General features: G+C 41.7%; 1 protein-coding gene across 3 annotated transcripts in view; it reads left to right on the forward strand.

Moving 5' to 3' along the window:
• ASH1L (ASH1 like histone lysine methyltransferase) overlaps positions 1–16696 on the forward strand; it is a 245358-nt gene that overhangs the window by 176803 nt on the left and 51859 nt on the right. For all 3 annotated transcript variants that reach the window (XM_032264961.1, XM_032264963.1, XM_032264962.1), the window contains one exon: positions 3231–3325. In XM_032264961.1, the coding sequence (XP_032120852.1) occupies positions 3231–3325 (95 nt within the window). The remainder of the gene's footprint in view (positions 1–3230; positions 3326–16696) is intronic.

Consider the following 16696-nt stretch of genomic DNA (forward strand, 5'->3'; position numbering starts at 1 on the left):
TTTTTTTTTTTTTTTTTTTTTTTTTTTTTTTTTTTTTTTTTTTTTTAAGATACTGGGTCTTACTCTGTCATTCAGGCTAGAATGCAGTGTTGCAATCATAGCTTTCTGTAGCCTTGAACTCATGGGCTCAAGTGATCCTCCCACCTCAGCCCCCGCAAGTAGCTATATGTATTCACCAGCACACCTGATCTTATTTATTTTGCTTTAATTCTTTATCTAGCATTATTTTCTGATTTTTTTGTTTTCCTAGTTATTATTTCATTGTCTGTCTGTCCATTTAGAATATAAACTATGTTATTCACCAGTGTTTCTTAGCACTTAGGACAGGACCTGGACTTCATGAGTGCAGAATAGTTGTTGAATAAATAAATGAATGATCCATTAGAAAAACCCAGGGTTAAAAAAAAAGAAAAGAAAAACCCAGGGTCGAGGCTGGGCAAGGTGGCTGACACCTGTAATCCCAGCACTTTGGGAGGCTAAGGCGAGTTAAGTTCAGGAGTTTGAGAGCAGCCTGGCCAACATAGTGAAACCCCGTCTCTACTAAAAATAAAAAAATTAGCTGAGTGTGGTGGCGCATGCCTATCCCAGGTACGCGGATAGCTAAGGTGGGAGAATTGCTTGAACCCAGGAGGCGGAGCCTGCAGTGAGTCGAGATCACGCCACTGCACTGCATCCTGGGCAACAGAGCAAGATTCCATCTCAAAAGAAAAGAAAAGCCTGGGGTTGAAAGTTAATAACTTTAGGTTTTACAAATAACTTACTTCTTTTTTTTTTTTTTTTTGCTCTGTTGCCCAGGATGCAGTGCTTCTTCTTTTTTTTTCTTGAGACAGTCTCGCTCTGTCACCAGGCACCAGACTAGAGTGCAGTGGTGTGATTTCGGCTCACTGCAACCTCTGCCTCCTGGTTTAAAGCAGTTCTCCTATCTCAGCCTCCCGAGTAGCTGGGACTCCAGACATGCACCACCATGCCCAGATAATTTTTGTGTTTTTAGTAGAGACAGGGTTTCACTGTGTTGGCCAGGACGGTCTTAATCTCTTGACCTCATGATCCGCCCGCCTTGGTCTCCCAAAGTGCTGGGATTACAGGCATGAGCCACCATGCCCAGCCCATAACTTCTTTGATCTTCAGGTTTTTGTCTGCAAAGTGTATATTACTATACAGTGGTCCCCTGATAGCCACATGGGATTGGTTTCAAGACCCCTATAGAAAACAGAGAATCCCTAGATGCTCAAATCCCTTATATAAAGTCCAGTAGTATTTGCATATAACCTGTACATACCCTTCTGTATACTTTAAATAATCTCTAGGTTACTTTTAGTGCCTAATACAATTTAAATGCTATGTAAATAGTTGTTACAGCATACTTTTAAAATATGTATCCTTTTTTGTACTATTACTTTTAGTTTTGGAGGGGGTTAATTTGTATTCCACAGAGATGAAGGCTCAACTGTATCTACTTAGTACAAGATCTAGATTTGATTTTTTTATGTATTTAAAAAAATAGAATTTTGTACACAGTAGCTCACACCTGTAATCCCAGCACTTTGCGAGGCCAAGGCAGGCTGATCACTTGAGGCCAGGAGTTCTAGACCAGCCTGGCCAGTATGGTGAAACCCCATCTCAACTAAAAATAGAAAAATTAGCCAGGTATGGTGGTGCACGCCTATAATCCCAGCAACTTGGAAGGCTGAGGCAAGGGAATCACTTGAACTCAGGAGGCAGAGGTTGCAGTGAGCCAAGATTGCACCATTGCACTCCAGCCTGGACAACAAGAGCAAGACTTCATCTCAAAAAATAATAATAATAAAAGAGAGACAGGATCTTGCTCTGTCATTGTGCAGTGGCATGATCAGAGCTCACTGCAGCCTTGAACTTTTGGGCTGAAGTGATCCTTGCACCTCAGCCTCCTGAGTAACTAGGAATATAGGTATGTGCCAGCTCACCTAGGTAATTTTTATTTTTAATTATTATTTTTTTGTAGAGACTGGATCTTGCTATATTGCTCAGGGTGATCCCAAACTCCTGGCCTCAGGCACTCTGCCTACTTCAACCTCCCAAAGTGCTGGGATAATAGGCATGAGCCCCTCAGTCTTATTTTTAAAAGTTAGTACGTTACAATTTTGATTACAGGAACTTTATGCCTGTAATCCCAGCACTTTGGGAGTCCAACGTGGGTGGATCACCTGAGGTCAGTAGTTTGAGACTAGCCTGACCAACATGGTGAAACCCCATCTCTACTAAAAATACAAAAATTAGCCAGGCATGGTGGTGCCTGTAATCCCAGCTACTTGGGAGGCTAAGGTAGGAGAACTGCTTAAACCTGGGAGGCGGAGGTTGCAGTGAGCTGAGATCATGCCATTGCCTGGGCAACAAGCCTGAGTGACAAGAGCAAAACTCCCATCTCAAAAAAAAAAAAAAAAAATTAAATGGAACTTTAAGCCAAAATAAGTCATAATAGATTAAATAGGCTTTAAGGCCCTTTTTTTCTCATTTTGCTTTTTCATTTTCCTTCTTTTTTTTCCTCCCTTTTTTATATTTATGAAATCTCTTGGGATCTCATTTTAAACTTTAAACTCATTTAAACACATTATTGGAAACAAACCAATAATGTGAATAGAAGACACAAGCCTAGAGAGACTTAGTGGAATAAAAGCAAGAGAATAATATAGTGAGTAGATATTGAGCAAGAAACTGAGGCTTTCAATCTTAAATCTCCTTCCCAACTACTAAAATTAAGGCAAGTCGCTCTGTCTTATAGAGCATCTTTCCTCTTATCTGCTTCACAGTATTGATATAAAATAACGAAATGTAAGGCAGTCGTTGAAATCAGATCTAAAATTTGGTTTCCTTTTGCAAAGCTGTTGGAGAAAACAAAAGAGCCTCTTTCTTTTCTTTTTTTAAATAGAGACAGGGTCCTGAGATGTTTAATTAGAATAAAAGTTAAAAGAGAAAAAAAAAATTAGAGTCTCACATGTTACATAGGCCAGTCTCAAATTCCTGGGCTCAGGTGATCCTTCCACCTCAGCCTCCCAAAGTGTTAGAATTATAGGTATGAACCCCCATGCCAGCCAAGAACCTCTTTTAAAAAGACAATTTCAGAAATAAAAGATTTTTTTTGAACTTATCAATGTACTTGGTACTCTCTCCTCAAAGGATAGTCTGTTATCTGTATTTGACCACAGGAAGAAATTTCTTTGCCTCTGACTGTTTCCATTCTTTTTTGATCACAGCCCGAAGAGTAGATTGATCCAATTAAAGAAAGAGAAGCTGGAGTATACTCCAGGAGAGCATGAATATGGATTATTCCCAGCCCCCATTCATGTTGGTAAGTACTGAGTCCACACAATATATCGCTGAGAAGAAACAGTATTTCCTGGGTTTGAGGGAAATGTCTTTTTAATCTTGTTATTATTTCTGTTTTTCCAGTGGGATCAAGTTCTTTCTTTACCATTTCTTTTTACACTTACTCTGAAGAATTTTGTACACTGTTCAATAGTCGGGGTCACAATGGCATAAATCTTGTTCATTGGAGCCTTAATAAAATACAACTGGGCTAGGCGTGGTGGCTTATGCCTATAATCCTAGCACTTTGGGAGGCAGAAGCAGGTGGATTGCTTGAGCCCAGGAGTTCAAGGCCTGGGAAACGTGGTGACACCCTGTCTCTACAAAAAATACAAAAATTAGTGGGTGTGGTGGCATGGATATCCAGTCCCAGCCACTCTGGAGGCTCAAGTGATTCTCTCACTTGAGCCTAGGAGGTTTAGGCTATGGTGAGTCATGATCGTGTCACTATGCTCTAGCCTGAGTTGACAGAGTGAAACCCTGTCTCTAAAACAAAAATAAATAACACTATGTCTGTACCTTTTGTTTCCTTAGGTATGTCATCTAGGAAAAACTAAGTAGTTAGCAGTTCATTGTCAAACATTTTCCACATTCAAAAAGAGATGAGTTATACACACACATGATCAGAGTTAAGAGGCCCCACTGTTTTTCCTGATTATTTATCTGCTTGAAAATGAAGTGATATTTATTCTGCTATTCATTCTTAGCAAAAATGTCAAAGCTTTGTTTAGCATTTGGATAGTTACACCTTCTAGGACCCTATTATGGAGCTTATCAGATAAGTAAAAAGTACCAAGAAGTTTTTTTATTTTGAGATGGAGTCTGTCTCTATGGCCCAGGCTAGACCACACCCAGTCTTCCTCCCATTTTTTTCTATCCCTTATCCAGTCCCTCTCCAAGTTCTGTTGTATTTCTGTCCCTGAAATATATCCTACTTCTCTCCAAATTCCATTGCTATTTCTCAAGTCTATGCCGGTAGTATCTTTCCTTCAGGCTGCTACAATAGCCTTCTAACAGATCTGTCTACTTCCAGTTGTGTTTCCATGTGATCCATCCTCCACACAGTTTAAAGAGAAATGATTTTTTTCAACCCCTTCTCCTCCTGAGAAATGATTTTTTAACCTAAGCCAGATGGTGGCTCATGCCTGTAATCCCAGCACTTTGGGAGGCCGAGGCAGGTGGGTCATGAGGTCAGGAGTTCAAAACCAGCCTGACCAACATGGTGAAACCCCATCTCTACTAAAAAAAATAAAAATTTAGCCAAGCATGGTAGTACGTTCCTGTAGTCCCAACTACTCGGAAGACTGAGGCAGGAGAATTGTTTGAACCTAGGAGGCAGAGGATGCAGTGAGCCGATACTATGCCACTGCATTCCAGCCTGGGTGACACAGCAAGACTCCGCTCAAAAAAAAAAAAAAGCCTTTGCATGGCTTACCATCAGATTAAAATATAAACTTCTTGACTTGAATGATCTGGTTCCTTGACTACCCCATCTCTCCCTATTTATCCATTCCCATCTCAACCTTATTCACTATATTGTGTCATATTGGCTGGCCTTCTTTCAGTTTCTAGAACATAGCAAGCTTTTTCTCCCCAGAGGGTCATTATACTTGTTATTCCTATTGCCTGAAAAGCTCTTTTCAGAGTCTTCCCATGGTTAGTTTCTGCTCATCTTTTAAGGATGATGTTAGTATCAGCTTCAATACCAGTTTCTTTAAAATAATTTCCGATTGTCTCACCAAAAGAGGCTTCCTCTCTTTGTTCTAGATAACATCACTCTCTTTCTGTATCTATAATAACAATATTTCTTTATCTGTCTCCTCCATTATATTATAATCTCCTGCAGTACAGGATCATTGTCTTTCTTACTCTCCCTGGATATCCCAGTACCTGGTACATAGTAGAATTTTATCAAATATTGTACAAGTGAAAAAAAAGGAGAAGAAACTAGTATAAAATATTGAATGTAGATGACAGGTTTTCTTCTTACATTCAGTTTGAACAAACAAAATCACTTTAAAGGGGCTCATTAAACACATAGTATGAAACCAGGAACACCTTAATTGTATACTAGATGTTGATCATATGTCATGTAGTGTCTTCTTCAACTGTGACTTTCTAGACCCTCTTGACTATGGGGCTCTTGTTTATGTTCTGATTAACTAATCCCCTTTCCTCCCCAAGAGAGTTCAGTACCAGCAGAGTTTCTAAATCAGCAGACATAAACAAGTTCTTCAGTAAAGGTTAGTTTGCTTGAATTATTCTGTATTGGATGGCTGGAGACAAATTTAACTACAACATGAAATTATAAAGTTTAATTCTCAGCTATGTAAACTTTACATGTGCTTACCTGATGAAGATAAGCTCCTTATTCTCTAGGATTTGTGTCAAAGTTCTTTTGAAAGAGTCTTTTGTATTTACTAATGAGATCATGGCAGTGGAAGCTGACTCTCAGCAAATTTAAAATCTGCTAATGATAAATAGGCTTTGAAAATAAGAACTAGCCGGGTGCGGTGGCTCACGCCTGTAATCTCAGCACTTTGGGAGGCCGAGGCGCGTGGATCACAAGGTCAAGAGATCGAGACCATCCTGGTCAACATGGTGAAACCCCATCTCTACTAAAAATACAAAAAATTAGCTGGGAACGGTGGCGCATGCCTGTAATCCCAGCTACTCAGGAGGCTGAGGCAGGAGTATTGCCTGAACCCAGGAGGCAGAGGTTACAGTGAGCCGAGATCGTGCCATTGCACTCCAGCCTGGGTAACAAGAGCAAAACTCCGTCTCAAAAAAAAAAAAAAAAAAGAACTAGACTGGGCGCAGTGGCTCACACTTGTAATCCCAGCACTTTGGGAGGCTGAGGTGGGCGGATCGCATGAGGCCATGAGTTAGAGACCAGCCTTGGCAACATGGAAAACCCCATCTCTACAAAAAATACAAAAACAGAAAAACCTAGGCCTGCATGGTAGCATGTGCCTATAGTTCCAGCTACTTGTGAGGAGCTGAGGCAGGAGGATTGCTTAAGCCTGAGAGGTTGAGGCTGCAGTTAGCTGAGACCATGGCACAGCACTCCAGCCTGGGTGACAAAGCAAGAGCCTATCTCAAAAAAAAAAAAAAAAAAAAAAAGAAGAAGAAGAAAAACTAATTTAAGAGTCCTTAAGAAAACATGACCATTTTTGATCTTACAAGTTCTATCCTCATGATAGGAAATTTGCTGACTTACATCTTGGAATTAAGTTGTAACTATTGAAGGGGAGAAAGGAACCATTTACTTCTAGAGGATTAGAAAGAATAGTCACATCTCTGACTTGAATAGAGGTTAAGAGATCCAGAATGGAAATCTTTTAGATATTTTATCTCTAGTTTCCCATGTCTCTACTGAAGCTATTTATACTCAGTAGTCTGCATATTGACTAAATAATGGGAAGCTCCATCCAAGTAGGGAAGTCTTTTTCCTGTGGTCAAATAGTGCTTAAGGCCAGGCATAATGGCTCATGCTTCTAATTCCAGCACTTTGAGAGATCAAGGCCAGTAGATCACTTGAGGTCAGGAGTTTGAGACCAGCCTAGCCAACATGGTGAAACCCTGTCTCTACTAAAAATACAAAAATTAGCTGGGTGTGGTAGCACATACCTGTAATCCCAGCTACTTGGGAGGCTGGGGCAGGAGAATGGCTTGAACCCAGAAGGTAGAGGCTGCAGTGAGCCAAGATTGCACTACTGCACTCTAGCCTGGGTAACAAAGCAAGACTCTGTTTCAAAAATAATTTTTAAAATAGTGCTTAAAATCAGGTAGTTCCATGCTAGGATTTTTTTTGGGTGAGTTACAGGGGGATAGGGCTATTTTGATGTTCAAATAATATATTATTATTAGGCATAGAGAGGGAGGGAACTCAATTATTTTGAACAGATCAAGTATCATGTAAACAAAGAGTATGACTTTTAGAGTCAGCCAGACCTAGTTCATCTCTGTCTTTGCCTTGACAGTTATATGAGGCCAGGCTCAGTAGCTCACACACATAACCTCAGCACTTCGGGAGGCTAAAACGGGTAGATCACACGAGCTGAGTTCAAGACCAGCCTGGGCAACATGGTGAGACCCTATCTCTACTACAAATACAAAAAAACAGCCAAGCATGGTGGTGCATGCCTATGGGCCAGGCTACACAGGAGGCTGTTGTAGGAGGATTGCTTGAGCCCAGGAGGCTGAGGCTTCAGTGATCGTGCCACTGTAATCCAGTCTAGGTGATGGAGCAAGACCCTGTTAGTTAAAAAACAAAAGCAAATAAACTATACAAAGAGTCTTAGCAACAATATTCATAATAGCCAAAAGGTGGGAGCAACTCCAGTGTCCACCAGTGGATGAGTAAACAAAATGTGATATGTCCGTTCAGTGGAATATTATTCAGCAATAACAGTGAAGTACTAAGATATGCTACTATACGGATAAATCCTAACCCAATAATCCCAACTACTCAGGAGGCTGAGTCTAGAGGATAACATGAAGCAAGAGTTTGAGACCCACCTGGGCAACATATTAAGACTCTGTCTCAATTGGGCACAGTGGCTCACACCTGTAATCCCAGCACTTTGGGAGGCAGAGGCGTGTGGGTCACCTGAGATCAGGAGTTCAAGACAAGCCTGGCCAACATGGTGAAACCCTTTCTCTACTAAAAATAGAAAAATTAGCCAGGCATGGTGGCAGGCACCTTTAATCCCAGCTACTCAGGAGACTGAGGCAGGAGACTTGTTTGAACTTGCTGGAGGTTGCAGTGAGCTTAGATTGCACCACTGCACTCCGCCTGAGTGACAGAGTGAAGCTCTGTCTCAAAAAAAAAAAAAAAAAGACTTGTCTCTTAAAAAATGAAAATGAGGCCAGGCACAGTGGCGCAATCCCAGCACTTTTGGAGGCCAGGATGGGCAGATCACAAGGTCAGGAGATTGAAACCATCCTGTCCAACATGGTGAAACCCCATCTACTGAAAATACAGAAATTAGCTGCATGTGGTGGTGCATGCTTGTAGTCCCAGTTACTTGGGAGGCTGAAGCAGAATTGCTTGAACCTGGGAGGTAACATTTGCGGTGAACTGAGATCGCATCACTACACACCAGCCTGGGCGACAGAGGGAGACTGCATCTCAAAAACTAAAAAAAAAAGAAAGAAAGAAAGAAAAACCAGTCATGGCTGTGCGAGGTGGCTCACACCTGTAATCCCAGCACTTTAGGAGGCCAAGGTCGGTGGATCAGGAGGTCAGGACTTCAAGACTAGCCTGGCAAACATGGTGAAACCCATCTCTACTAAAAATACAAAAATTGGCTGGGCGTGGTGGCTCATGCCTATAATCCAAGCACTTTGGAGGCCACGGCGGGCAGATCACCTGAGGTTGGGAGTTCAAGACCAGCCTGACCAACATGGTAAAACCCCGTCTTTTTTAAAAAATAAAAAATAATAATAAATTAAATTAAAATTAAAAAAATATAAAAATTATCTAGGCGTGGTGGCGTGTGCCTGTAGTCCCAGCTACTTGGGAGGCCAAGGCAGAAGAGTTGCTTGAACCCAGAAGGCGGAGGTTGTAGTGAGCCAAGAACACATTCATAGTTCTAGGTACCTGGAAGGTTTTGGTGGGAGGATCACTGGAGCCCAGGATTTTGAGGCTGCAGTGAGCCATGATCATGCCACTGCACTCCACCCTTGGTGATAAAGACCCTGTATCTTAAAAAATAATAATAAATAAAATAAATTTTTTAAAACTTAATGCAGTGTGGAAGAAGACAGTCACAAAACGCCATGTTTTTTTTTGTTTGTTTGTTTTTTGAGATGGAGTCTAACTCCGTTACCCAGGCTGGAGTGCAGTGGTATGATCTCAGCTCACTGCAACCTCTGCCTCCTGGGTTCAAGTGATTCTCCTGCCTCAGCCTCCTGAGTAGCTGTGTTTACAAGTGTGCACCATCACGTCCAGCTAATTTTTGTATTTCTTTTTTTTTTTTTTTTTTTGAGATGGAGTATAGCTCTGTCGCCCAGGCAAGAGTACAGTGGTGCAATCTGGGCTCACTGCAACTTCCATCTCCCAGGTTCAAGCACTTCTCCTGCCTCAGCCTCCTGAGTAGCTAGGATTATAGGCACACACAACCATACCTGGCTTCTTTTTATATTTTTAGTAGAGACGGGGTTTCACCATGTTAGTCAGGCTGGTCTCAAACCCCTGACCTCGTGATTCACCCGCCTCGGCCTCCCAAAGTGCTGTGATTACATATGTGAGCCACCATGCCCGACTTAATTCTTGTATTTCTAGTGGAGACAAGGTTTCGCAATGCGGGTCAGGCTGGTCTGGAGCTCCTGACCTCATGATTTGCCCGTCACAGCCTTCCAAAGTGCTACGATTACAGGCGTGAGCCACCATGCTGGCATTTTTGTTGTTGTTGTTGTTTTTTGAGATGGAGTCTCACTCTGTCACCCAGGCTGGAGGGCAGTGGCTTGATCTTGGCTCACTACAACCTCCACCTCCCAGGTTCAAGCAATTCTCCTGCCTCAGTGTCCTGAGTAGCTGGGACTAGACACCCGCCACCGTGACTGGCTAATTTCTGTATTTTTAGTAGAGACAGGGTTTCACCACGTTGGCCAGGACGGTCTCAATCTCTTGACCTCGTGATTCACCTGCCTTGGCCTCCCAAAGTGCTAGGATTACAGGTGCGAGCCACTGCGTCCAGCCAAAGCCATGTATTTTATTATTTCATTTATATGAAATATCCAGAATTGGCAAATACATATGAAGAAAATAGACTAATTGTTCCTAGAGAGAGGAGAATGGGGAGTGTCTGCTATTGAGTACGGAATTTCTTTGGGGTATAATTAAAATGTTCTGAAATTAGTCGTATTAATTGGGATTCTCCAGAGAAACAGAAACAAATCGGATGGGGAGAGATAGAGACTGACCTTAAAGATTTTACTCATGAGATTGTGAAGGCTAGCCAGTCTAAAATCCGTAGGGTAGACTGGCAGGCTAGAAAGCCAGAGAAGATTTGATTTTGGAGCTCAAGTCCTAAGGCAATCTTCTGGCAGAATTCTCATTCTGAATGGAAGCTCACCTACATTATAAAGCATAATCTACTTAGAATCTACTGATTTCAAATGTTAATCTCATCTACACACACACACCCACTCACCCACCCACCCACCCAGGTGTAGTGACTCATCTCTGTAATCCTAGTACTTTGGGAGGAAGAGATGGAAGGATTGCTTGAGCCGGAGTTCATGACCAGCCTGAGGAACATAGCTAGATCCCATCTCTACAAAAAAAGATTTTTTTAATTAGCTGGGCCTAGTAGCATGCACCTGTGATCCCAGCCACTTGAGAGGCTGATGTGGGCGGATTGCTTGAGCCCAGGAGTTTGAGGTTGCAGCAGTGAGCCGTGATTGTACCACTGTACCCCAGCATGGGAAACAGCAAAATCCTGTCTCCAAAAGAGGAAAAAAGAAAAGAAAAAAAACCCTTCCCCAGAACACCTAATATAATATTTTGCCAAACATCTAGGTACTCTGGCCTTACCCAGTTTGTATTTAAAATTAACCTTTACAGTGGTAATGGTCTATAACAGTATAGACTAAAAGCCACTAAATAGTATTCTTAATGGTGAAGCTGTTATCACAGAAGTATTCTGATTTCTCTGCTTAAAAGAAAAAAATTATTGCTTTAAGCCTTATGGTAACAGGCAATTTTAAATGTGAATTTAAGTGGAGTAGAATGGCTCACGCCTATAATCCCAGCACTTTGGGGTGGCCAAGGTGGGTGAATCACCTGAGGTTAGGAGTTCGAGACTGACCTGGCCAACGTGGTAAAACCCCGTCTATACTAAAAATATAAAAATTAGCTGGGTGTGGTGATGCATGGTTGTAATCCCAGCTACTTGGGAGGCTGAGGCAGGAGAATCACTTGAACCCAGGAGGTGGAGACTGAAGTAAACCAAGATCTCACCACTGCACTCCAGCCTGGATAACAGAGCGAGACTCCATCTCAAAAAAGAAAAAAATTAAGATGCAATTCTGTAGTATAAGTGGAATGGAAATACTCTTCAAGAATAAAAAAGAATGATTTGCCAGGCACAGTAGCTCACGCCTGTAATCTCAGCACTGTGGGAAGCCAATGTGAAATCAGGAGTTTCAGACCAGCCTGACCAACATGCCGAAACCCTGTCTCTACTAAAAATACCAAGGTGTGGTGGCACTTGCCTATAATCCCAGCTACCTGGGAGGTTAAGGCAGGAGGATCACCTGAACCCGGGAGGCGGAGGTTGCAGTGAGCCAAGATTGTGCCACTGCACACCAGCCTGGGTGACAGAGCAAGACTCTGTCTCAAAAATAAATAAATAAAAATAAACAAATTAAAAAGTGATTTAAATTTGTTTCTTTTTTTTTTTTTTTTTTTCAAAGATGTGGGTTTCACCATATTGGTCAGGCTGGTCTCGAACTCCTGACCTCAGGTGATCCACCCGCCTCAGCCCCCCAAAGTGCTGGGATTACAGGCGTGAACCACCGCACCTGGCTGATTTAAATTTCTAAATGTTAAAACAAGTGGTTATTCCCTATTTAATGGATGATGATAAATCTTTATGATATTTTGATTTATTTTAAAATGATATAACCAGAAATTACATAATTTGTAACTGTGTAAACTTAAAAATATATAAAGAAACTCATCGTTTTTCAAACTTTTCATGAGGAGTATATGAGCAAAAGAATTTGAAGATATGGTCTTTCACTTTATTTGCTTCTGGAATCAGTCAGGCCTTGATTCACATTCCACCTCCACTAATTCCTATATAAGACTTTGGACAAATTAACACATCTCAAGACCTCAGATTTTTTTTATTTCCAAAATATAAATTAGTATGAATACTAACTAAAATAACACATTTAAAATATTTAGCATAAAGTCTGACACATAGTAAATACTCAATAAAAGTAATTACTACTAATTTGAAGCTGTTTCTGCAGTATAGTATCAGTCAACAAGAATGACTGTTACTTAACACATAAACCTGCTTTTTTTTTTTTTTTCTGGGATGCAGTTTTGCTCTTGTGGCTCAGGCTGGAGTGCTGTTGCTCGATCTCGCCCCACCACACCCTCTGCCTCCTAGTTCAAACAGTTCTCCTACTTCAGCCTCCCAAGTTGCTGGGATTACAGGGATGTGCCACCACGGCCAGCTAATTTTGTATTTTTAGTAGAGACAGGGCTTCTCCATGTTGGTCAGGCTGGTCTGGAACTTTCAGCCTCAGGTGATCTGCCTGCCTTGGCCTCCCATACTGTTGGGATTACAGGCATAAGCCACTGCACCTGGCCATAAACCTGCTTCTATTACTTCTTGCAGAAGACCTCAGAACTCTTCTCAACAAAACTTTCCTATGTTGCCACTGCCAGTCGTTCAGACTTACGCCAAATCTTGATTGATTTTCCTGGTATAGTAGAAAGAACATAGGCCTTATATGCAGAAAATAATTAACATAATATACCTGCTATTTTTAGAAAGGTTTTCTTCCAAGGTTGGTGGTTGGCTGGCATCTAGGAACTTGAATGGTAAAGAGTTCCCTACACTAATATGAAATTTGCCCTAGATGGCAGGAGTATTTTATTGTGCCTGTGTATATATACAGTATGGTTTCTGCTCAACACCTGCTTTTCCTTTTGGGGAATGTGGTATTTTGGTACATTCTAGGCATAAGGTACCTACATGACCAGCCGCCAATGAAAACCTTGGCCACTAAGTTTTTCATGAATTTCCCTAATAGAAAACATTTTACACATGTCAGAACTCATTGTTAGAGTCATCCTGTGTGACTCCACTGGGAGGGAACTTTTGAAAGCTCGCATCAGGCTTTCTCCAAACTTTGCACAGTGCACCTTTTCCGTCTATTGATTTTGCTTTGGATCTTTTGACTATAATAATGTACAACCGGGCCGGGCGCAGTGGCTCAAGCCTGTAATCCTAGCACTTTGGGAGGCCGAGGCGGGTGGATCACGAGGTCAAGAGATCGAGACCATCCTGGTCAACATGGTGAAACCCCGTCTCTACTAAAAATACAAAAAATTAGCTGGGCATGGTGGTGCGTGCCTGTAATCCCAGCGACTCAGGAGGCTGAGGCAGGAGAATTGCCTGAACCCAGGAGGCGGAGGTTGCGGTGAGCCGAGATCGCGCCATTGCACTCCAGCCTGGGTAACAAGAGTGAAACTCCGTCCCAAAAAAAAAAAAAAAATGTACAACCATGAATATGACTATATGCTGAGTCCTGTGAGTCAGCAAACCTGAGTGGCGGGGTCCTAGGGACCCCTGCTACACCTTAGAATCAAACACACATAGACTTCTTTCCCCATTCAACTCTCTTGTAACTAGAGGATCTTGCACAAGTTATTTATCTACTCTAGATTTCAACATCTTCATATATATATATATATATTGAGAATATTTCTAATCTGAGTTGTGAGGATTAAGATACGTTTATTTTGTGCTTAGCACAGAGTACTAAGTTTGATTTTCTGTAACCAAGTAGTCAATGTCAGAAGAGCAAAGGCATCTCACTCATTTCAAGAAAACTAAAGTATAAATTTATAAGCTCTTACTGACAAATATGAGTTCCATAGACTTCTAAAAACTAAAAGTTGTTTTTATAACCGAATTTGGCAAAAACTTTCCTGACCTTTACTCATTTAGCAGCAAACTGAACTATGCTAATGTGAATATAGTACAGTGATTATTTCATATAATATGAATAGTCGAGTGTTGGCCCTAGATATATTAACATATTTGATTAAGAGATTTTGCTCCAGCCCTCAGTGGACTAGTTAAATAATATATATGTGCCCTATATTATTTTTATATAAAATCTGAAAAAAAGTCTGAAATCAAAATACACCTGGCTTCAATGATTTCTTTCAATTAACTTTTTTTGAAACAGGGACTTGCTGTTTTGCACAGGCTATAATACAGTGGCATGATTATGGCTCACTGCAGCCCCCACCTTCTGGGATCAAGTAATCCTCTTGCCTCAGCCTTCTGCCGAGACCACAGGCATGTGCCACCATGCCTAGCTAATTTTTTAATTTTTTTGTAGAGATGGGGGTTTCGCCATGTTGCCCAGACTGGTCTTGAACTCCTGGGCTGATAAGATCCTCCTGCCTCAGCCTCCCAGAGTGTTTGAGATTATAGGCATGAGCCACTATGCCCAACCTTTCAGTGGTTTTTTTGTTTGTTTGTTTGTTTCTGCTGTTGTTATTGTTGGTGTTTTTGAGACGAAGTCTCGCTTTGTTGCCCAGGCTAGAGTGCGATGGCACAATTTCGGCTCACAGCAACCTCAGCTTCCCGGATTCAAGCAATTCTCCTGCCACAGCCTCCTGAGTAGCTGGACAGGCACATACCACAATGCCTGGCTAATTTTTTGTATTTTTAGTAGAGACGAGGTTTCATCATGTTGATCAGGCTGGTCTCAGACTCCTGACCTCATGATCCACCCGCCTTGGCCTCCCAAAGTGCTGGGATTACAGGTGTGAGCCACCGTGCCTGGCCTTCAGTGCTTTTTAATAAGGAATTCTGGACGTGTAATTTAGTTAAATTCTGATAAATGGGGCAGAATATTAAACTGTACGTAGGTAAACATATAATGCCATTAATTGTAAGATGTGCCATCATTTGTTGTACTATTCAGAAAGAGAAAAGACTGGGTCTGGTGGCTCATGCCTGTAATCCCAACACTTTGGGAGGCCAAGGTGGGCAGATCACCTGAGGTTGGGAGTTCAAGACCAGACTGACCAACATGGAGAAACCCTGTCTCCACTAAAATTAAAAAATTAGCTGGGCATGGTGGTGCATGCCTATAATCCCAGCTACTCGGAAGGCTGAGACAGGAGAATCGCTTGAACCCGGGAGGCAGAGAGAGGTTGCAGTGAGCCAAGATCACGCCATTACACTCCAGCCTGGGCAACAGGAGCAAAACTCTGTCTCAGTAAAAGAAAAATTTGCCATTATTGTAAGCATTGTAAGAGACTGTCAGCTCAGGACATATCCTGTATTCAGAAATGTGGCAGCCTGAGCAACATAGTGAAACCCCATCTTTACAAAGAATACAAAAATTAGCTGGGCATGGCAGTGTGTGCCTGTAGTTCCAGCTACTTGGGAGACTGAAGCAGGAAGATCGCTTAAGTCTGGGAGGTTAAGGCTGCCATGAGCTATGTTCATGCCACTGCACTCCAGTCTGATGACAAAGCAAGACCCTGTCTCAAAAAAAAAAGAAACAACAAAAAATGTGAAGGGTAGGTTAGGTAGGAAGATGTGTATTCAAGAACAAGAAGGTAATGAGAGGTGATGGTAAGTTCCTGAGGGTCCAGTGAGAGCAAAACTTAAAAATCAATATGCCACACTAAGCTTAATTCAGAAATATATTCCTGCTATTTGAACTACATAAAAATATTGGATAAAGTGCTTTTTAAATACTTTTAAGTACATAGTTAAGCTTGATAACAGGGGACAGAATTACCAGCTTCTCTTTGCAAATGAGGAACACAAAGCCAAAGTTCTGTGATCTGTTACCAATTAGCTTATATCTAGCTTAGACCAGATATCTTAATTTATATCTAGCTTAGACTAGATACAGGTCTTTGAAGCTGGAGACTGGGACTGGACAGAAAATGATATTTTAGGCCTATGTAAGGCAGGGAGCTAGAACTGAACTCCCTAATTGAAACCAGAATTCTAAAAGGGCCACTCTTCTTAGACATGTAAAGCTTCAGCAGCCAACTTCTTCTTTTTTTAATCACTACCGCCCACCCAGCAGCCAACTTCTGAAAGGATACAGAGCACTAAAAATTGCCTAATTCTGTTTACATAGAGTGCATGGGAACTGTGATATACCAACAGCAGAGAGCACAGTTAGCACTCAGATTTTGACTTCTAAATACCATTCTCTACTAAAATAAATCAGACGGCCGGGCGTGGTGGCTCACGCCTGTAATCCCAGCACTTTGGGAGGCCGAGGCGGGTGGATCACAAGGTCAAGAGATCAAGACCATCCTGGTCAACATGGTGAAACCCCGTCTCTACTAAAAATACAAAAAATCAGCTGGGCATGGTGGCGCATGCCTGTAATCCCAGCTACTCAGGAGGCTGAAGCAGGAGAATTGCCTGAACCCAGGAAGTGGAGGTTGCGATGAGCCGAGATCGCACCATTGCACTCCAGCCTGGGTAACGAGAGCGAAACTCCGTCTCAAAATAAATAAATAAATAAATAAATAAATCAGACTACCAGTGTCTAAACTGGGGATAACTTGATCATCAAATTAAAGATGTCAGTAGATCATTAGCCACTAAATAGC

The sequence above is a fragment of the Sapajus apella genome, unplaced genomic scaffold, assembly GCF_009761245.1.
Source record: "Sapajus apella isolate SASKATOON/1434 unplaced genomic scaffold, GSC_monkey_1.0 scaffold148, whole genome shotgun sequence".
Classification (NCBI taxonomy): Eukaryota; Metazoa; Chordata; class Mammalia; order Primates; family Cebidae; genus Sapajus; species Sapajus apella.